The 22,568-nt window shown below is 48.8% G+C and overlaps 1 protein-coding gene and 1 pseudogene across 1 annotated transcript; one reads left to right on the top strand and one right to left on the bottom strand.

Annotated features, from left to right (window-relative positions):
• Nucleotides 1–9,077: 9,077 nt before the first annotated feature.
• LOC124692096 lies at nt 9,078–12,901 on the top strand (annotated as a pseudogene).
• A 6,023-nt stretch (nt 12,902–18,924) lies between these two features.
• Nucleotides 18,925–21,735, bottom strand: LOC124689975 (protein BZR1 homolog 3-like). The gene is made up of 2 exons (XM_047223426.1): nt 21,493–21,735; nt 18,925–19,692 (listed from the first exon to the last, which is right to left on the bottom strand). The coding sequence occupies exons 1-2, from the start codon at nt 21,733–21,735 to the stop codon at nt 18,925–18,927; spliced, it is 1,011 nt and encodes a 336-aa protein (XP_047079382.1).
• Between the last annotated feature and the right edge of the window lie 833 nt (nt 21,736–22,568).

Below are 22,568 nucleotides of genomic sequence, written 5' to 3'. Positions count from 1 at the left end.
CTCCTCGTTGGGATCGACATTCTTACTTATCGAAGATACTACGATACACCCCCTATACTTGTGGGTCATCAAGACTATTTTCTGGCGCCGTTGCCGGGGAGTGAAGCGCTATTGGTAAGTGGAATTGGTAAGGGAAACTTTTTACTGTACGTGCTGTTTTTATTTCTGCCTGCTGTTATAAATCATTATGGAGAGGTCTTCTCTTGAATTCCTCTTTGAGAAATCTACTACTACTGCAAGGGTAGTGGATGAGGCGCCAGGTGAGAGCTGATGGCCAGGATGCTGTTCGGAGCGATATGATGAGGCTGGAGCTCGTACGCCTTCAGGATTTCCGAGAAGAAATCGCTGGGCGGGAAAGAGAATCCGCGCTCAACGAGCGCCTTGGTCACTACACATTCTCCGGCTTCGGGAACAGGGTTCTGTTCACCGGAGATTGTCCGCCAGGATCCGGGTTTTATGAAACCCTCCGCCTCGAGGTTGCGGAGCTCGGTCTCCGTGGTGAAACAAGGCCACCACTTCCCCTTGGCTTCTTTATCTCGCTTCCGAGCCTCTGGTTTCTTGGTGGCTGCTTCCTCCACCTTCTTCTCCATCTGTTCAGCGCCCGCAGATTCCTCCGAGTTGGCTGACGGCCCTTCAATGTTTTTTCCGGAGTCCTTTCGAGGTTCCAGGTGAACTGGGGCAAGGGGAGGAGGGGCGGAGGAGATAGGGGTCACCATAATTGGCTCGGTCGAGGGAGGCGGAGTAGAAGAAGACATCTGCGAAGAAAGTATGAGCTGGACAAACTTAGCCGGATCCTACGAAGAAAACCCTAGTCATCCCTACCAACTGCGGTGAGAAGGAAAAGCTTGAGGCTTACCGGAATGGCTTCCGCGGTGGCTAAGGTCGTCGGCGGCGAGGTTTCGCTGCGGTGGCTCGCCGGACTTAAGAACAGGAAGAACAGCACGCGGCGGCGACGGTGCTCCGGCGAACTTCCGGCGGACTCCGGTGCGGCGGAGGAGGAGCTCGGAGGCGGCGCTGTGTTGAGAGGTGAAAAGGGGGCGAATGGGGTGATTAGGGGTGAACGGCGGATATTTATAGGCCGAGGGGAGGAGATTCGTGCTCCGCATCCTGTGGTCGGAACGCAAGCGTCGCACCGTTGGATGATCGACACGTGTCAAAAACCCTAACGGTAAAAATGGCTAAGGATAAGTTACCGCTCAAATCGCCCGAAAATGGCGCCAAGATTGGCGGAACCGTTTGAACCCTTAGTAGGTTCCGGGTAGCAGTTTGAAAAGCTGTGAACACTTGTCCATGCAGGGGAGTAACCCGGAGACATGCTGCAATGATACTGTCGATGGATGAAGTCCCGCATGATGAAGATATTTTCCGACTACAAGTTGGGAAAGAAGAAAAATATGAAGTTGGAGTTCTTCAAGTTTCCATGTTACCAAGATTGCCGGAAGACATGAAGCGTTAGGCAAGGCGGAAACAAGGGATGAATCTCGGAAAACTCCGGGGGCTACAGTTGTGGATATACTTCATGGGTGTACCCTTGACAGTGCCTAGATCCGGCAAGCCCGGGTGGCCCACAGATGGTGATGAGGCATGTGGCCCGTTGGGCAGCCCAGTTGTTGTAGATCATGAAGGATGAAGTCCAGCCAGGATAAGGAAGCCGGATCCTAACCGACCTTCGGAGGAGGCCGGATCCGTGAATGCCCATAAGGAACCCGGATCCAGTACGACGTAGATGGAAGGCGGATCCTTGACGTACACGGCAAGATATTGTACCGTAGTTAGGCAACCTGTAATCCGGCTAGGACTCTCCATGTAAACCCTAGATCCGTGCGCCTTTATAAGCCGGATCCCGGGAGCCCTAGAGGCACAACCACAACTCATTGTAACAACGCGAGAGCTCCCAGATAATTCCAGACAAGGAGCAGTAGGCCTTGCCATCGTGCAGGTGATCCGAAGCTGGGTAAATCGCGTACTACCGTCCCGTGTGCACTCCGCCCTATGGCCCCTACTTATTCTCCCCCTCGTGAGGATCCCTCCTCCGGGGTACCGTCGAATAGGCAACGACACTGAGCATGATGATCAGAGTAGCGTAGCATCAGAAATGGTTCTGGAAGCGGCCACGAAGATCATAGCTCCCATGTCTACAAAGTGTTATAGTCATGGAGATCAAAGTACCTATTGAACCTTGTAGGTATGGTTTACTTTGTGATCAAATAAATGATTTGTGAACAAAGGATTGATTTTGAACAATGATAAACCAACTACATATAAAGAATCTATGATGGGTCCTGACTCCGTTAAAATGGCTATGTGCCATGAAATCCAAGATAGGTGAATACTTTTTGAAAGTAAATGGATCTATAAAATTGATGGACTTGGATGTAATATCCTTGAAAAAGCTCGACTTGTCAAAAAGTTATTTATGACAAAGTTCAAAGAGTTGACTATGATAAGATTAGATCTTCCGTAACGATGCTTATAGTCTATATGGATTATTCTAGTAATCGCTACATTATTTTATGAGATATGCTAGTAGGATGGCAAAATACATTACTTAATAGAAGTGTGTATTAAAGGTGTATACAAGATACAACCAAGAGTTTTGCTGGTCCGTGGAATACTAGATAGGTATACGAACTTCAATTGGATGAAGTGAGTATCGCGGAGTTGGAATCTTCACCGGATGAAATAGTCAAAGAGTTTTTTATTTCATCAGAAACGATGAAGATGCTTGCATTTGCAAGAAATTAAGTGGGAGCGCTGAGACATATTTATAATACTTTATTTTGATGACATATAGTTGGTTATAAATGATGTAATTATATACTTGATCAAAAGGTTTCATTGAGAATTAACTTCAATGAAAGGATATGAACTGAAACATATTTAGTGTCAAGATCTATGAAGATAGATTAAAACACATAATAAGTTTAAAGTTAAAGTACATAGAATGAATATTGAAGTAGTTCAATATAAAAATATTAAGAAGGTGTTCTTTTCCACGTGAAGGTTTAACAAGACTTGAGTGTATTTGACACTTGATGAGTAAAAACACATGAGTGATTTTAGATCACGAATAATATGTACAAAATCAGATGTCCTATGCTCTAAAAAAGTTAGGAGCATATACCAGAATGATTCATGTTATGATCATTGGACAAACAGTAAGATTATCCTTGAGTGCTTTAAGAAGAACCAAGGATATATAGTTTTGTATGGAGTAATGACAAACAAATCGATGTAAGGTGTTACACCGATATTAGTTTGGTCACATATAAAAATAAATTTCAATCGCAATTAGGCTAAGTGTTGTTTAAAAGGTAGCACAATGAGCTAGAATAAGTCTATGCTAGATTTTATGAGTTCTAAATATTGTGACGGATTCTACAATCATAGGCAGAGTATATCATTGTTTTGACAATGATTGAGGATGTTAAGTCGAGAAGTTCTTTGAGAACTTGGTGTAGTTCCGATAGTGTCAGAACTTTGAAGCTATATTGTGTGTGACAATATTAGTGACATATTTCAGACCGCGGAATTAAGGTTCCACCAGAAGACCAAACATATTTAATGCCGACTCATTTGGAAAATGAGTGATGCGTGACGACGCAAATGAATTGCAAAATAAATACGTTTCTGAGCATGTCAGATCCGTTGACTGAAACCTCTCCCGTGAGCAAAACATGATTAGCACCAGAAGGCCAAGGTGTTATATCTTTACAAATGTAAACTAGATTATTGACTCTAGTGCAAGTGGGAGATCTGTTGGAGATATGCCCAAGAGGCAATAATAAAGTGGTTATTATAATATATCTTTGTGTTTATGATAAATGTTTGCATACCATGCTATAATTGTATTAACCGAAACATTGATACATGTGTGTTATGTAAACAACAAGGAGTCCCTAGTAAGCCTCTTGTATAACTAGCTTGTTGATTAATAGATGATCATAGTTTGATGATCATGAACATTGGATGTTATTAATAGCAAGATCATATCATTAGGTGAATGATGTGATGGACACACCCAAATAAGCATAGCATAAGATCACGTCATTAAGTTCAGTTTGCTATAAGCTTTCGATACATAGTTACCTAGTCCTTCGACCATGACATCATGTAAATCACTTATACCGGAAGGGTACTTTGATTACATCAAACGCCACTGCGTAAATGGGTGGTTATAAAGGTGGGATTAAGTATTCGGAAAGTATGAGTTGAGGCATATGGATCAAGAGTGGGATTTGTCCATCCCGATGACGGATAGTTGGGCCCTCTCGGTGGAATGTCATCTGATTAGCTTGCAAGCATGTGAATAGTTCACAAGAGATGATATACCACGGTACGAGTAAAGAGTACTTGTCGGAGACGAGGTTGAACAAGGTATGGAGATACCGATGATCAAACCTCGGACAAGTAAAATATCGCGAGACAAAGGGAATCGGTATTGTATGTAAATGGTTCAATCGATCACTAAGTTATCGTTGAATGTGTGGGAGCGATTATGGATCTCTAGATCCCGCTATTGGTTATTTTTCGGAGAAGAGTCTCAACCATGTCTGCATAGTTCATGAACCGTAGGGTGACACACTTAAGGTTTGCTGTCGTTTTAAGTAGATATGAAATATGGAATGGAGTTCGAAGTTTTGTTCGGAGTCTCGGATGGGATCCATGACATCACGAGGAGGTCCGGAATGGCCCGGAGAATAAGATTCATATATAGGAAGTCACTTTCCAAGTTTAGAAATGATCCGGTGCATTTATGGAATGCGCTAGAATGTTCTAGAACCTTCCGGATGAAATCACCATGGAAGGTGGAGTCCCGGTTGGACTCCACCAAACCCAACCAGTCAACAAAGTGGGAGGGTGGAGTCCATGGAGGACTCCACTTCCTTGGCCGGCCAAAGAAAGGGGGAAGGGGAGAGTCCCTGTCCCTCTAGGTTTCGTCCATAAGGCAGTTTTTGAATTGGGGTCTTATTCGAAGACTTTGGGCAAACCCTTGGGGTTCCACCTATATAATGAGGAGGAGAGGGAGGGGGACGGCCACACCAAAGCAGCCTTGGCCGCACCACCTAGGGCACCCCCTGGCCGGCGCCCTAGCCACCCCCTCTCTCCAAACCCTAGCACACGTCCCTCCTCCACCTCTCTCCTGTAGTGCTTACGGCGAAGCCCTGCCGGAGATCTCCACCGCCAACGACACCACACCGTCGTGCTGTCGGGATTCCGAGGAGGATCTACTACTTCCTGCCCGCTGGAACGGGGAGAAGGACGTCGTCATCAACACCGAACGTGTGACCGAGTACGGAGGTGCTGCCCGACTGTGGCACCGTCAAGATCTTCTACGTGCTTTCAAAAGCGGCAAGTGATCGACTACAGCAACAACGAGATCTAATCTCGTAGGCTTTGGAAATCTTCGAGGGTTAGTCTCGTGATCTTCTCGTTGCTACCATCTTCTAGATTGCATCTTGGCTTGTTATTCGTTCTTGCGGTAGGAAATTTTTTGTTTTCTATGCTACGAATCCCATCAGTCAGGCCCATCTTGTGTACATTGCCGACCGTATAAGGATCTGGATCCTCGTCATCTTCGCAAAGGTGCCTAGGGGCGAAATATTTCGGTTCCTCGGCAAGGATGCGAGGAAAGTCCTGCAATACAGAGAAAAGAACAAGTTAAAACAACAGTTTTCATCATTCCGGAAACAGTATTCCGGAAGCCCCAAGATCTTACTTGGGACGTTGGAGGGCGACGGCGGCTGTGAGGCTGCAGGCCCCACTTCCAGTCGACCGGCATCTTAGATTTGCAAATCTGCTTGGCTTTGAGGACCACGTCAGATTTGCTCAAGGAGAAGGTTGTGATCCTCGTGGGATCCTTCCGGCCAGTCATTTGGCATATCTTGTGCGTCCGGCGCCGCAAGGGCAGAACTCGACGCGAGACAAATGTGCGCACAATGTCATCGGCGCAGATGCCGGTGGTTTCATTAAGCGTCTCCATGTACCGGACAATCCGGTTAGTTTCGTCGTGGTCCTCCCTGGGGTTGAATCGCCAGTTGGCTCTGCAGGGTGCGCCGGGGAGGTACGCCAGGAGGTTCATAAAATCAGAAGGGTCGGAATTCCTAACATAAAAGAAAGTTTCTTGCCAGGCCCGGCAGGTTTCCAAGCCGGTGAACTTGTAGTAGGTGCTCCCCTAGCGGGGCGTGAGTATGCACGCCCCACACTGCACAATTGGTTTGGGGAGCGGGAGTTTCGGGTCCTGGATCGAGTTGATCCGGAGGTTATAGAAGCTGGCGAAGGTCTCTACGGTAGGCGAGAGACCGACGAACCCTTCCATGAAGGAAACAAAAGAGGAAAGATAAAAAATGGCATTGCCAGGGAGATGGTGGGGTTGAAGTTCATAGAAATCAAGGAAGCACCGGAAGAAGTCCGATGCCGGTAGACCGAAATCGCGCTCAAAATGGGCGGTAAAGATTACAATTTCGCCTGGGTTGGGCACATGCTCTAGATCGTTACCGGGAATCCGGCAGAACACCTCTTCAGGTATCCTCCGGGACCGGTATAACCAGTCAATCTCTGCCTGGCTCACGTCCGAGCCCTTCCAGGCTCCGCGATTGTAAGCCGTGAGATTTAAACCGACACCTTGATCCGAGCTGCCGGCTTCTTCCCCCAGCCCGCCGGTTTCTTCACCCGGCCCACCGGTTTCTTGTTCCATCCGGGCAAGGTACTCCTCTAGCCCATCGACTTCTTGCTCTACGACATCTTCTTCACCCAGAGAGATCTCGGGGGATTCGCTAAATTGAGTGCTACCAGAAAGCTCCCTGTCGGATTCTTCGGAGGCCATTTGGTCTAATTGTTTGGAGCTACCTAACAACTAGATCCGGGACTTCTACTCGCTCCGGGAGATCTAGACACACGAGAAAAAAGAAAGAAAAAGAGGGTAAATAAATCTACAGCGCCAGTGAAGAACACGAAGAACACGCGGAAGGGAAAGGGACTAGATCGAGCCACGCTAACCTTAGTTGGGCGGCGGAAATCCTCCGAGGCGTCGAACTGAGAGTCCGCCAGAGAGAAGATCGACGGCGGCGAGCGGTGGTGCAGAACCTCCAGAGGCAGTACGCCACAGAGAGGAGAGGGGAAGAGGAAGCTGCAGATTGACGAGGAAGAAAGCCTAAGCAGCGCGGAGCGCTCCCCGCGGAACTTCACCGGAGAAGATGACTTCGGCGACGGGCGGCGGCGCAGGAGCTCAGGAGGCAGAGAGCGCTAGAAAATGAAAATGGCGAAGATGGGAAATACGGTGAAGGGGACGAGGAACCGTCGCCCTTTAAATAGCGAGGAGGTTAACGGGCCGGAAACAGCGCGGCCCACGTCCTTTCCGCTGATGGGCCGCCACGTGGCATTGAGGTACACGCGCCTCTGGACGGTGCCACACGGGGGGCCACATGGATCCGGTGCGGCACATTAAATGTGCGCGGGAGACGAGGGATTTGACCACTGACACTACCATGTCAGTTACAGTGTGCATGTCACTGACAAGTGCGGTTTTCGAGTTATTCTCGAACTCGTCGAGGAGAGTTTAATGACAAAGAAACCGGCAAAAGAAGTTGGAAAAGCTCTGTTGAGTTCGGTTGATTGGAGTGAGTTCGGTAAAATACCGTAAAGGTTTAACTTGAAAGCGGAATGATTAATCCGGTACGTTTGAAAATGGAACCTGACGTGGTCCGTTGGAAAGATCAGCCGAACCGCACCATCTTCGGGGACTAATATCGGGGGGATGGCCCCCGGTAGGCCAAGACTATGGCAAATATGCTATTTGTGTACCGGATTAAAGATTAATCCGGATGCTCAAGGCTGAGAGAAAACTGTGTTAAGTTCGTACAAACCGGTATGCCAGGAGGGGTATACCGGAGGGCGAGGAACATATATAAGAGGTTGAGATACAAAGGCAAAGATGTCGGTGCTCAGAGGAAAAGATACCGGAGAACCGGCATGGGCTCAACTGTAGCATGTCGGCATTCCAGTCAAAGATTCCACCAAGGACCAACGGACAAGATGAGCGAAGCACTTTAGCTTTAATCGAAGCCCTGGCGCCAAAGCAGAAGGTGACGTAAAAGATACCGGATGATGTCATCAGTCCCTGATTAAAGACAGAATCGGCATCAGCGGGGCCAAAGAAGCTTTATAAAGTAGCTTAGATCATCAAAGATTCCATTAGGGTTTCTTCTCTTGTAAGCCACCTCTCCCCCTTTATAAGGAGAGGAGGCACACCCCTGCGGGGGACGACCCGACGGACGACAGTTCACAAGGAGCTAGATCGTGTAGCAAGTAGAACTAGGTCTTGTACCGTACGTTCTTCAACCTCTATCTTTCAGCGAAGTTCATCAATACAATCCGGATTCTGTTCATGTTCTACCTCAATCCTTACCCTCACTCGGATCCTCAAACGTACATTCAGCCCCAAGTTAAGCCATCCTATGACATCTGCCGTTCCACCACGCCGACAGGAGGAGACCAGGTCACATTGTCTAATGCCTCTCGAAGGTGTGAAAACCTCGCCGAAATTCGCATTTACCTAAATTGAGAAAGAAAATACTCCAAACATTTCATAATTGTATCAATCACCTACCTCAAGTATTGTCATTCAACTCTATCATAGCCATATCTAGCTTAATGGCACACACCCCATTTTTTTCTTTCTTCTTTTTAAAATATTGAATACTTTCATATGTTGTTAAAACATTATCAAATGGCCGGTAACAAATCACTTTGCTCCTCCGATACTATCTTCTCAAGAACTTGCCGCAACCGAAGGTCGAGAACCTTGGAAGAGATCTTATGACAAATTGGCAATTCTTGTGGATGCTTGAGTTTTGGGATTTAAAGCGAACTGTACTATTGATCACTTCAAGCATCTCATATCCCTCCAAAAAATCTCCTTATAGCTAGGCACACACCACTTTTCTGTTATCTATATGTCGTGATATCGTGAACTTATAAATATATTTCGGTTGTTGTGCTTCCATAGTCAGGGACAACAAAAAGGCCCTTGTACAAAGTTGAAAGGGTCGAAGCGGCTTAGGCACGGAATTATCTTTTCCCCTTGTTTATGATCTGAAAAATTCTGGTATTTCCCGTCCTCCTCCCCCTCTCCTCTCCGTCCTCGGCACTCCCCTCTCCTCCTCGGAATCTTACTCCCGTTCCAACTCCACCGCAATCCGCGGGCACCTCAAAAGCCGGAACAGCGCCTCGGCCTCGAGCTCACCCAGTTCCCCGCGATTTGAAGCCCCATGGCGGGAGGCCCCCCGATCGACCCTCCGCGGCCCGCCCACGGCGACGCCACCACTTGCGGGTCTCCCGTCCGGTGGGACGAAGACGACGACGGCGACGGCATGGTCGCCTTGGCGGTGAGCTCCCCCTCTCTCCTACCCTGCTGCCGTCTCTGTGACGTCTGGTTTGCGTGCACGCTTTTCTTAGTCCAGTTGGTTTTTGATGAGAAGCTTGTAGATTGGTCGAGCGATAGCGTAATTTAGGGGCTCCGTTGCTGCGATAAGCTTTCTATCAGAGCACTCTAATGGGTGATCAGGGTTAACTGAGTAGCGGAAAGATTGGTTTTTTTTTAGTGTACAGCTTGTTCCTCTGGGGATTGTGTTGCTTTGCTAGTTATTTCTCACATGTAGTTGTAGAATTGGATGGATGGGTGGATTAATTACAGAGTATATCATGCGAATTTCAGTTTCTGATATTGTTTTCTTTCCTAACGTAGGGACTCGGCCTATTTGACCAAGAGGCAGACGATCCTCCTGCCAACACTGGCACGATCAGCGACCCTGACACTGTCACCGCTAACGGACTGCATGACTGATACGACTGAAGGTTCTCCTAAGAAGGAATCAGGGCAGTATTTCTACTATGGTGCACCAGTTCATGAACACACCGGCATCTGGGTGCCTGTTTCTGTTCCACCGATGACAGAGCATGACCACGAGGAGTGGCGCAGGGGCCTTGGCTGTAACGGCGGCTACTTCCCGGAAGAGGTGTTCCAGTGGGAGTTAGACGAGGAAACCAAGGAGATGACAATGTGGGATGTATTTTCCGAGATGGTCGTGGCAGCAAAAGACAAAGCAATCTCTGTCGCGACTTGTGACCTTGGCAGATGTGGGATGTCCGTGGTGTCCAACCTTGTTCCTCCAAGAAGCCTGGAAGGATATGGCGCAAACGCTTGCGGATGCCAACGCTGATATCGCAAATGAGCTCCTCGAGACGGAATTGACAAAGTGGCTGCCTGACAGCGCATCCAGTACCTGCATGCTGTGCGGCGTGCGCTTTCACCCGATAATGTGCTCTCGCCACCACTGCCGTTTTTGTGGTGGACTATTTTGCAATGGCTGTTCAAAGGGTAGAAGCTTGATGCCCCCGAAATTTAAGACTTCGGAACCCCAAAGGGTTTGTGATGTTTGCGGAGTACGCATAGAGAGCATCCAACCTTACTTGATGAATCAGATCAGTCGTGCTTCGCAACTTCCAACTCATGACGTGACAGACTTGAGTACATTGAGGTCATGGCTCAACTTCCCTTGGACGCACACAATGGAACACGAGATTTACAAGGCTGCAAATTCTCTACGCAGCTACAGCAAGGTATAACTTTACCCTTTTGTTAATTCCAGGTTGACCGGAAATTAAGTTAGTTCCAGATCAACTCGACAACCTATAGATTTGCATCGTTATTCGTGCATATGAGAATTACACATGGATGTGTAATTGCACACGTGAATTGCACATAAAACCAGGTGACCGAGAATTAAGCTAATTCCAGGTTGACCGGGAATTATCCACGTCCATAACTTTTTCTGTGATCAAAATTGTTAATGTGTACCGAACTGTTTTATAATTGTGACGCAATTCATTTCCATTTGTTTCTCTGTATGGCTCTTCGAGAAATAATATATGATTTTCCTTTTGTGTTAAACATGAGTGTGTTAACCAAAGGACCAATATGAAATGCTAAAAAGTTCAATGTTTTATTGTTCTAAAGCTGCAAGTCTGCAGTAAGTCTTGGGATATAGTTATTTCCAGTTTGTGCAATTACGAGGTTGATGAATGATTAAACTAATCCAGTGTGTGTGGATGAAGAATGATTGGGATCATGTTGCTGTTTGTTTTTGCAGTTAGCTTTAGTAAAATAAGAATCTGATGAATTAAGTACATCTTTGTGATTCTAATGTACAAAGGATGCATAGTTCTTAGCTGTCCGCATTTGTCAGTAAATGCGAAGCTGATTTGAACTCTATGGTACACTGGTTAGTCTTCACACTTGTGGAAAAATTGTATTTTGAGGAACAATATTAAATGCTGCTGCGAAATTCAAGCGACACCAGTGCTTATTGTTTTCATATTTCAAATGTACCAATTACCGAAATCTGGTGAAATACTGGATTTCCAGGTCATTCTCATTGCTCAAAGTGATAATTATTCAGTTAGTCTTTAGGAATCCTACTGATATCATCAAATTACTCTTTCATCTATTGTTCAGGTGGGAAGACTTAAGTCAGAGAAGGCTATCCCTGATACAATTCTTAAACAAGCAAAAGGCCTTGCTATAATTACTGTAGTAAAGGTCGGGATGATGGTCACATACAAGGTTGGTACTGGGCTGGTCGTTGCTCGAAGAGCCGACGGTTCCTGGTCACCTCCTTCAGCAATCTCCACTTGTGGTGTCGGATATGGAGCTCAGGTGACATCATCTACTCAAGCATTGTTTTTCTAAATCGAAGAAATTATGCCTTACCGGTCAAATGCACATTCTAACAGATTTGCTATTTTCTTACGTTGCCCAACAGGCTGGCGGTGAGTTAGCAGACTTCATTATCGTGCTGAGGAACACAGATGCCATCAGAACATTCAGTGGAAAGGCACATCTGTCAGTAGGTGCTGGTGTTGGTGCTTCTGCTTGTCATGTCGGGCGTGTAGCTGAGGCCGATTTTCGTGCTGGCGATGGTGGTTATGCTGCATGCTATACATATAGTTGTAGCAAAGGTGTGTTTCTAATTAATATTACCAGCTGCACATGACTTTGGCGTCTTGTTTCATATGTTCTTCTGCATTTAACCCAACATACAAAAACATGTTTTAAGTACTATGATTATGTGGGTATATGTTAACACGGTAACTTAATAATTCGTCTGGGCCTATGTGGAACTAATATGAATATAAATTCATATTTTCCATGACAGATATCACTGCCGTATATATAATACTCATGTAAACTTGGAGGTGCTTATGATCAGATGCAATGATGTGATTGTGTTTCTTGAATAACTAATTTTCCTATTATACCCGCATGAGCTAATTGGTATATTTCAGTTTGGTGTTAAATTGGCACTATTGAGTTAATTGCTAAGTGCATGTGGTTAGCTCATTTCGGTAGCAACTAAATTATGTTTATTTACCTCTCGTCGCAGGTGCTTTTGTGGGATGTGCGCTCAACGGTAGCGTTGTATCCACTCGAGACACTGAAAACGCTCGTTTTTACGGTGGTCTCATCAAGGCACCTGATATCCTTCTGGGATCCATGGACAGGCCGCCTGCAGCCGCCGCGCTCTACAAGGCACTGTCTGAATTGTTTGACAGGATTGGAAAGTGAACCCTCTTGCCCTAGGTCCCTACCGCTTGTTGCTCCTGGTAAATATGCCTCGTCCTCTGTGTATATATATAGGTGATTGAATTCTGGCTCGGCACTCTTCAGTTATTGTTGGTAGGAATTAAGCAATTGTACAGTCTACCATTCATCTATTGTGACAAAAGGTTTCGTTGTCACCAGTGTTACCACGAAAAGCCTTGTAAATACTTGTACATTGGATCAAACCTCGCCCTAAGAATCATGCAATACGAGGAAAAGTTGTTCTCCATTTACCTTGAATCCTTGACCTACATTCATTTTGTTCAGTGTCTGGTTGACTAGCTGTCAGCTCGTTCTTTTGTGTAATCTCTGAAGATGTGCGAGGGGTTCCCCTGCCCTCATGTGGAATTTACAGGCGGGGTGTTGATTCATTTCCTATATATATCCACTCATATGGTACTTCGTCATTCCTGAATAGCTTCCATTAAAAGGATTTCCGCTTGCTCGTTGAATGTCCTGCTAGAAGAGATAATTTCTTGGAATGGAGGTTTAGTATCTTTTAATTGTTACATAACTCATCCAAAAATTCATTTACTTGTTCAATCTTGAACGAATCTATCCTCGTGTTTCGATATAAATAGTAGCTATTTGTACTTCCATTGGGAGAGGGTTTGCCTGAGATTGTTTAAGCAATGGGTCTCAATTCGAGAGGAAGAACAGGTAATAAACAAAAACCATCCATTCTTATTCATCTTTTTCTATGTTTCCATTCATCTCCACTATACCCCTTCCACTATACCCCTAGTCTTCTAATTCTTCCATTCAACCAAGGAGTTCACCATAATAATTTGCAAATCTGAATGTGCTAATTGTTCTCGAATAGCACCTTGCAATTTCGGACTCTAAATAGAAGAATAAAAGAATTAAGTTAAGTCAATCGAAAACAAATCCCTCATGGCAAAGGGAAAAGATGTTAGACTCAAAGTTATTTTAGAGGACTCTAAATAGAAGAATAAAATAATTAAGTTAGGTCAATCGAAAAAGAATGTCTCATGGCAAAGGGAAAAGATGTTAGACTCAAAGTTATTTTAGAATGCATAAGTTATGTTTGAAAAGGTGCCAATGGGGAATCGACGGAGGGGAGGCCTCATCGGGGTCTAGTTACAAACAACCCCCGCGTCGCCTCACCTTGGGCGACACAGGGGGGCCGACCCCGCCACCGACGCTCGAGCCCTCTCCCCTTGTATCCCTTCCTCCTCCACTGCCGCTAGACGACCTGCCGGGCGAAGCCCTGGCAGTGATAGCGGCGGCGGGGGCCTTCTCCTTCGCGTGGTGGTGGCGGTTGTTCCTCGAGCGGCAGCGGCGTGGTTTTTGGTGACGTTCGGCAACGAGGCACTACGGGGCTCGGCGGTGACCGCGCCATGGCGTCAATTAAGGGGGTGGTGCGGCCTCACTGCGGTGGAGGTGCCCTCGCTGCCATGGTTGTGCTCCTTCCCCGCTCAGCCCATCTGGGCTTGTGCGGCCTAGATCTGGGGCTTTGGTGGTGGGCAAGCGCGGTGGCGCCTTGGCGTCGGTTGCAGGGCACCGTTGTGGTGCCGGCGGGCGGCCAGCCGGAGGCGGGCAGGGATCCCCACCCTCGGCTGATGGCCATGGCTCACCTCTCGTCCGCGGTGAGGCTAAGGCGGCTCTTTTCTGCGCATGCTCGATGGAGTTGTGGTCGATGGCAGGATTGGGAGAAATCCTTGCATGATGCTGACGACGGCAACGCCCAAGGGCGTCATCACCTTCTTGGAGGCGTCGTCATGGCACTATCTGTGCTTCCCCTTCCCGACTACAAGGGGAAACACTAGTTCCGGTCATCGGAACGAGCGGCGGTGGCGCAGCTGTGTCGTTCCCCTTCCCGGAGGCATCGTCTAGGTGGTTCATGGGGCTCTCGGTGCACCTGCTGGAGTCGTTGTTGGCCGCCGCCTAGAGCTGGGGCTTCCGGGGCACTATGTACACCGTCGACGGCGCTTCTTGGTCATCGCCTCCTCCGGTCTGGTTCGGTCCCGCCATTCACTCGCCAACCCTTAGGCGCTTATGGGTGGACGGTTGTGTTGGCTTGGGTCATCTTGGAGTTGGAGTCTGCCTCCTGAAGTTCCATCCTTCGGCTGTGATGCGGCCTAGAAGCTTAGTGCATCGCATCCTCTCCATTCTTGGCGGGTGGCGGTGCAAGGCGTGTCCTCGCCAGTTAGCTATAGCGGGTAGTGTTTTTAACCGTGTGGTGTTGCGTTTGTATCGTGGTGCTTGTGTGGCGTTGTGTTGTATCGTGGTGCCCGTTGGACGTTATACCCACCGTCTTGAACTCTTCTTATATGTGATTGATACACCTTCTTAGAAGTATTCTTGAAAAAGGAATCGACGGAAATTTCTAGATATCATGATCTGGCTCATGCTATGGGTGATTATGATTGGCAGATAACCAATATAATGCCATCCAATGAATATTTGCTAAATAGGAAGGAAACTTTTCTCCCCGCGCCTATCGTCTCCTCCAGGCGACGCGGGGGGCGAAACCCTAACTCACCCCGCCGCCGCCCCCCTCCACCCTCCCTCGCCTCTCGCCGTCCCCGGAGACGCTGCCGGTCGAAGACCACGGTGCCGGTGAAGGGGATGGCGGGGATCTCGGATCTCGACCCTCGGCTCCTCTGCGCGGCCACAGGGAGGGAGGTCGTCGTGCATGGCTCGTCGGTGCTGCTGTCGCCGCCCGCGGTCGCCCCGGTCCAGGTACGTCTCTCCAGGCTGGCGGCTCCTCTAGATCTGCCGTGGTTGGGGTAGGTGCGGGTGTGGCTGTTGGGGGAGACTCGGTGGGGGCTTTTGGGCGCCGGAACGGTGGCTCCGGGCGGTGGTCTTCGGTGTTGCCTCGCGCGACGGCCGTGTTTGGCTCGCATCTCCGGCCGTGAGGGCGGCGGGGCGGCGTGGCCTTGGATGCCGGGCGGCGGTCTGGGCAATCTAGTGGGCTCGGCTCCAGGGGTGGGCTCGGGCGACGGCGCTGCTCCATGGGTGGACTCGGTTACCGGCCGTGGTCACTCGGGTGATGCGGAGGTAGTGGTGTGTAGCACATGTCTCTCGTTGTCACCTCGCCATGATCTTGACGAGGTGCTGGGCCATTTCCGCGGAAAATGAACCATATTTCCCCAGATCCGAGGTTTGTCGGGTCAATCTGTGAGATGGGATGGACTAAGGCGGAGTGGACAGGCCATCGCGCGATCTTGGAGCTCTTGCTTGCTTGATTGGTGCGGTCGGTGCCGGCGATGAGCTTGGAGTAGGTGACTCTTGGGATTGGGTCTCCCTATCTCCTGAAGTATTGCCGGCGGTGTCTAGTTTCTGGTTCCTTTCTACGGTCTCATGGCGTTGGCCGGCTATGCGGTACGGGACGGGAAACCGGCGAAAGCCGTGCAAGGCTACGGCCGGTGCGGGTGACGATGACGTCATTGACGCCATTTATCTTCTTGGAGGCGCCACCAAATGTCCCTCCTTTCGTGTGGCTGGATCACGCCTCCTTGCAAAACTTGTGTGCTTCTTCGGTCGGGGCGAAGTCTATCTTGATCGACTCTAGGCTCACCCTCTCACCCTCCTTGCGCTTCTCGCCGCCACTGTCTCCTAGTTACAGTTACACGGTGGTTATCCCGGTTCGGTCGGCTACCTAGAAACCCAGGGGTGGTTGTCTAGCTTGGCGTCTTGCCATGGGTGACGTCGATGATATCTTCTTCAAGCCGTGGACTCAGTGTGTCATTGGACAAGCGTCAAGGTTGCGTCTTTGGGGTGGTGTTTGGGCTAGGGCGGAAGATCGGCAAGGCCTTGGCCAGTGCAGGCGACATCAACGCCCTTGGGCGCCGTATTCCTCCTTGGAGGCGTCGCAGTCAAGCCCTCCTCCTTCAGAACCTCGAATCATGAAGTCAACCAAGCTCCTTCGGTCATGGGCGTGCTCTGTTTCTGCTTGGGAGGTCTGTTAGTCTGGACAGTGTCGGTGCCGCGCCCTCTCAGCAGGATTCTTCGCCTCTTCGCTGGGCTCAAGATCTCTACTAGTTCCTAGTTAGCGCTGTTTGTTCCTCTTTTTGTATCTCCTGTTGTCCTCCAATGCCGTAATGTTGAGCTGGTAACCCCAGCAGGTCCTTATAAGCGTCGATGTACTAGTTTCCGTCCTGTCGGGCGTTATTAATTTAACGCAGGGCTTAGGCCTTCTCTTTAAAAATATTTGCTCTGTATATATCAGAACATGAACTTTGGTGATGTTGAAACGATATGTTTTCAGAAAATAAAGGATCAAGCAAAAAAAGTTTGTAGGCATTACTTTTTCTTGGAATGGTTAATCTTTTCGCGTTCCAAAAAGAGGGTTTTACATCAGACACTTAAGGGAGAGTAGAAATGTAGAATGTGCGGGGGAGGGGAGTGGGTGCCCACGACTGGTAGGTGCTGATGCTCACGCTAAGGCAGGTGATCCAAGAGCGCCCCTGGCCTGTCGTCGTTGTGGGGGCGTCGGACTTAACATGAAGAGGCGGGGCGTGTGGCCGCCCGTCGCGTAAATGATTCAAATGCAAGACCGCAACTTTTCTTTAATGGAGCGATGGTTTTCGAGGTGGAGGCAGGCGAGACGTCCCGTCTTCTCCACGTGTCGCCGCCGTTCCACGCCTCAGTTTTAATGTCGTTCCTGCCCTTTCGTACACCGCTTCTCGCTTTTTCGCCGCCACTTCCATTGCAACCCCGCCTATAAAACCAACCTTCCAACGCTATCACCACCATCGTCGCCGCCATAGCACATTCTCTTCTCTCCACGCACACAAAAATGCCACGCCATCATGCTACGACCTACTCCATGCTAGACCGCAACGGACGCGTTATGCTGGCACCTCAACCCCCACTGACGGGAGAACCTGTGTTGCCTCCGATCGAGCTTGAGCTCGGGGGATGGGGGAGGGGGGCGAGATGGAGGAGTTCACCGACATCGACGCGTAGTTCATGGCTAACACGGTGTAGGAGGCGGCGGGCGAACCAACCGCCAGGAAAGAACGACGACAAGGCTGGACTATTGCGTGCCCGAGCGATGAAGAGTAGGCTATCTTTTGTTTAACTTTACTCATTTTTCATTCAAATTTATAAAATATAACAAAATTTGAACGAAAAACATTATTTTCATCGATTTTTTACGTGCTGATTGGGGAACGCGGCTGGAAATAAACATCCCCCAAACATGTCACCATATTGCGATGTTTTCCAAACGACCGTTCTGACAATTCTTCTGGATAGCATGGGCTCCGACTGGATATGCTCTGATAGAGTCATAGAGGGATTCGAACCATCTACAGATTAGCATCCTCACGTCACATATTATTTGCATCATGGACCTTCGTCGTAGGTATGAGGATCAGTACATTCAGCAGCTCTACTAACAAACATCTCGGGATTAGGCATTTGGGGTCAAGTGACAATAGATCTAACATGATTACTGAAGCGTGACGCATGCGCAGCATGTCTGCCATGCCCGTACACACCTGAACTGCAGGTAAGGAATCTCTGTCTGTCGTAGCAAAATGTGCTCTTACACATTCCTCGTATCCTAGTCTAACCAGGCCCAGCTCAGAAAAAATACAGTAGTGTGCCAGTGTTCAATCAGTGTCTGTCTGATGTGTATTTCGGTGACTGTGCCCTTCAAGTGACTTTTTACTCTGTAGTGAAAAATTGACTTATCACTCCTGCTCAGTTCTACACAAGAAAATCCACAACACAGTTATACAACGTGTCTAAGGAACAGACTATGAGACTAACAGTTAACACTAACAATTGACAAAAACTGAAGAGGAGATTGCTAATTTTCCTAGAAAAAAACAGAGGAGACTGTTCTGAAAAAGAACCTAGTACTTCTAACATGGATGTAAAAAGAACCACATGAGCAGGAACAATGAAGAAAAACAAACGGATGTAAAGCAAATCACAGGCACAGGAAACACAACAAACATATTAATCGACATGTATATCTGATTATATAATAATAAATATAATTTGACTGTCTGATGATCACGATTCAGGAACACAACGGGGTTCCCTTCCCTCAGGCCTAAGGCCATGTTTTATAGTATCGATATCTTATATAGAAAATAAATAAAGAGAGAAAATTGTAAAAAAGGCTAAAGTTTGACGACGATATAGTTGGTGATAAACCGAAGTAACTGAAGTTCAGACGACGGACGGATATAGTCTGCCACGGCAAAATCTGAGGAAATGAAATTCCTGGTGATGGCTTCCATCTCTTTCTTTCTTTCTCCTTCCTCTGATGACGATAGGACTCAGGCGTTGTCTGCCGCGCCGGCGGCGGCGCCGCGGTACTTCTTGCGGCCGAGGGTGAGCCTTAGCTCCAGCTCGTCCTCGTCGGGCTCCTCTTCGATGCGTTCCCCATGCCACGCGTTCAGCAGCCCCTCGTCGCTCCCGAACTCGAAGGCGCCTTCCGCCGCGCTGTAGCCCATCGGGCCGTCGCCCTCGGCCTCGGGTGAGCATGCCCCGCTCAGCGCCGGGGTGTGCACCCTCGTAGATGGCGCGGTGGCGGTTCCGAAGGGGTTCGGACGATGAGCAATGAGGTTGTAGGCCGGGGACGAAGGCCCCGTCGACGAGATGCTGAACCCGGAGAGCCAGTTCGGGTCAGGGGCGACCCTGGGGCTTGACGGCCTGGCGGAGTTAGGCATGGAGTAGTCGTACCGGCGTGGCGGCACGGCCTGGACCGGGTACACCCCCCAGCCGGTGTTGAACTGGGGCAGGGGCATGCGCGGCGGCGAGCCGGACGGCGAGGCCACCGGCGCGCTCATGGAGCCGCCGTCGAAGTAGGAGTACTTGGAGGAGGACGCGAAGCTGGGGCTGGAGGAGAGGTTCTTGAGCCACGGGACGAGGGAGCCGCCATCCACGCCCCCAAAGTAGCCGCCGCTGCCGCTGCCGCCGCCGCCGCCCAGTGTGATGTGCGAGGAGCCGCTGGAGCGGAAGGACGCCCGCGGGCTCACCTGCTGCGATGAGCACGGGCTCGGGGTCGGCGGTCCGGTGCGCACTGCTAGAAGAGGCTTGCAACCCTGAAACAAATAAGTTGTGACAATATTACGTTACACATTGCTGAAACACAAATGCATAACTGCGGCCTGCGGGGATATAACATAATCAAATCCGAATCGATTGCAAAACTACAATGAACGGAACATGAGCAAATACAGTGATAAGAGCCATGCAAAATCTAAATGAAATCCAGAGACTATGGCCAGACATGCATAAACGTGAGGAGGAAGATTCAGTTTTTTATCTCCATTTAATGCCTTCTAAAGTAGAGCCATCACAGATTCACAGTAATTGCCAGATGCTGGCAGTGACATACTACTTCAGTAAAGGCAAATGTTAACACACTCTGCGTCATCAGCCTTGAAAATGCAGAAAAATACTTGCTTTCCAAAGCTGATTGCTACAACGCAAACAAAGAAAGAAGAAGATGCTTGGTCATTTTGTATCGCAAAGCGGTTTTCTGAAATCGAAACCTTCTTTGACAGCCTTGGCTTCCTTTGATGGAAATATTCGGTCATGGCCATATCTACCTGCCGATGACCATGCCACTAGCTTTTGTCCCCATTATTTGCTCTTTACCTGTCCTTTTTCTCACATGTCCTAGCTAGCAGAGGAACTGCTTACTGCTAGAGCATGGCACCGCGAGATTGGGAGGACTACTGCCTAGGAAAGTCGAAGTATCTCTAGTCTAGACAAAAACAGGGCCAATGTGCATGGAAAGATGCAAACTTTGGCAAAAACACGAAGAGGACGTGTCCTGCCAAGTTTGTCTTGCCACCTTAATTCTAGTTAGTGTGTGCAAAAAAAAGTACAGAAGCCACACATCTCTATCTTACAAAAGTAAGGAATACGACAACACAAACTGAACTGAGCTAGTACTTCGTTATCATCTATAATAAGACCCACTATTAATAATGTTCATTAATTTCCCTATAGTGGGGAGATAACCAAGAATTGGTGATAAATCAGGACGACGTTTTTGGACAGCAAATAGATCTCCCATGCATGCATAACAAAGATGCCAACCAAGAAACAAAAAAAAGGAAAGAAAGCGACGAGCTTTAGTGGTAGCACATTGCATCCTTGGTTGCCTAAAAAGGCACGCGAAGAAAGAAACTGAAATCAAGAAGGATAACGGAAGAAGTCCCTCTTGGCGTTCTCTGGAGTAAGAACAAGCTCCTCGTCACGCAAAAAGTGGAAGCAAGCAAACAAATAAGTAAGCATTAGCTGTGCAATCCAGTGGCTTTTCTATGGAAACGGGAGCTATGTAATGCTAAGCGTGTGACTCATCTTTGGCTTGTCCCAATCTCCAATTGATAACGGAACGGGAAAGAGAGCAGCTTCAGGTGTGAGGGGCCTGGGTGTGACGACGAGCTAGCACGCGCCTCGGTATCTCGATCCATATAGTCGTCCACACCAGACACACATCACCTCCTTACCAAAAGCCAAAAGTTGATAACGATAGTTTTTGGAAGGAAAATAAAGCCGGGCTTGTAGCTAGTGGCTGCATGCAGATGGAACTCTCTCTGTCAAGGAGAGATCAAATTCACGGATAAATCCATTCCCAAAAAGAAAAGAAAAGAAATCCAAGATAAATCACTCAATTCGGAAGAACTAATCGGACGCTCAAGCTCAGCCGAGGAAGAATGGATTCTCCGCCGCATGGGACGGGATTAATGGTTCCTCGCAATTCAGGAACAATGTACCTTCGGCTGGGCTCAATCAAGAACGTAACGCGAATTTCCAAACAAAAGCAAAACAACGGCGCTGTGGAACGAAACAGGTAGGAGAGAAGAAGGGAGTGTGATCCGATACGATACCTTGCGGTAGGTGGTGCCGTCGGGCTCGACGGTCCAGCCCGCCTCGTCGGCGAGCGCCTTGAGCACCTCGTTGTTGTCGCAGTGCTTGGGGAGGGTGTAGTTGCCCTGGGAGCGCAGGCCGGAGAAGATCTTGGCGGCGATGGCGCGGCGGCGGCGCTCGCGGCGGCGGTTGTTCTCGCGCTCCCTCCACGTCGGCACCCTCGACGGCGCGCCCATGCCACCGCTGCCTCCCCCGAGCATCATTCTCTTACACAGCGAGCAGGGGGTGGCGACTTTGCTGGCGAGGTGTTTGCTGTAGGGTCGACGACTATGCGCAGAGGTGACGGCCCGCTTAAATACACCGCCGGCAGCGGCGCTTTTACGTCCCTGCCCCCGCGGGTGGTGGCGTATCCAGGCGAAGGGGGCCAGGGGCAGGAACGGTATCTTGCTCGGCGGAGGGCGGTAATAATTGGCTTCCAAAGAATGGAAGGTGGCCTGGCCCGGCGTGTGCCACAGTAAATTCCAGACAGCCGATCGATCGATCGATCCATCGCGGATCGCCCCGCGCGGTCGCCGGGATATTTGGTGGGCCATGGCTGTCAGTCGCGGTACCAGTGGTCAAACCGGCTGAGCGATGGATGGGTTCGGACGTGATACGGTATGATTACATTTTGGTACGGGCTGGTCAGAGTGTCAACGATAGCATGGAAATGGACAACCGGACCGGGGTCGCAAATGTTCCTGCTGGGTTGGTTTTTTTGGATCACGGTTTGGTTGGGTTTGTAGCACCGGTTTAGCCATGGAGTTGCCGTGGTGCACACTTTTATGTGACAATGTAGACGAAATATTGTACTATCATATATACAGTAGATTGTCTAACTGAATTGTTTGGATTGTGTGATGTACTACATGTGTGGTATGTATGTTTCTAACGAAAATGGCTACGGCCGTATAAGCCGTAACAACGGTGCAAAGAACATGTGTCGGTGGGTCAACGAGGACTCATTGGGAGCCTCTTGACTATGTTTTTAACCACCTAGTTAGTTTGAATGATTTTATATTACCTTTACCACACGGTTGCATGCCGGAGCATTACA

Source organism: Lolium rigidum, chromosome 2, assembly GCF_022539505.1.
Source record: "Lolium rigidum isolate FL_2022 chromosome 2, APGP_CSIRO_Lrig_0.1, whole genome shotgun sequence".
In the NCBI taxonomy this organism is placed as follows: domain Eukaryota; kingdom Viridiplantae; phylum Streptophyta; class Magnoliopsida; order Poales; family Poaceae; genus Lolium; species Lolium rigidum.
This window is presented reverse-complemented; position numbering and strand designations above follow the sequence as displayed.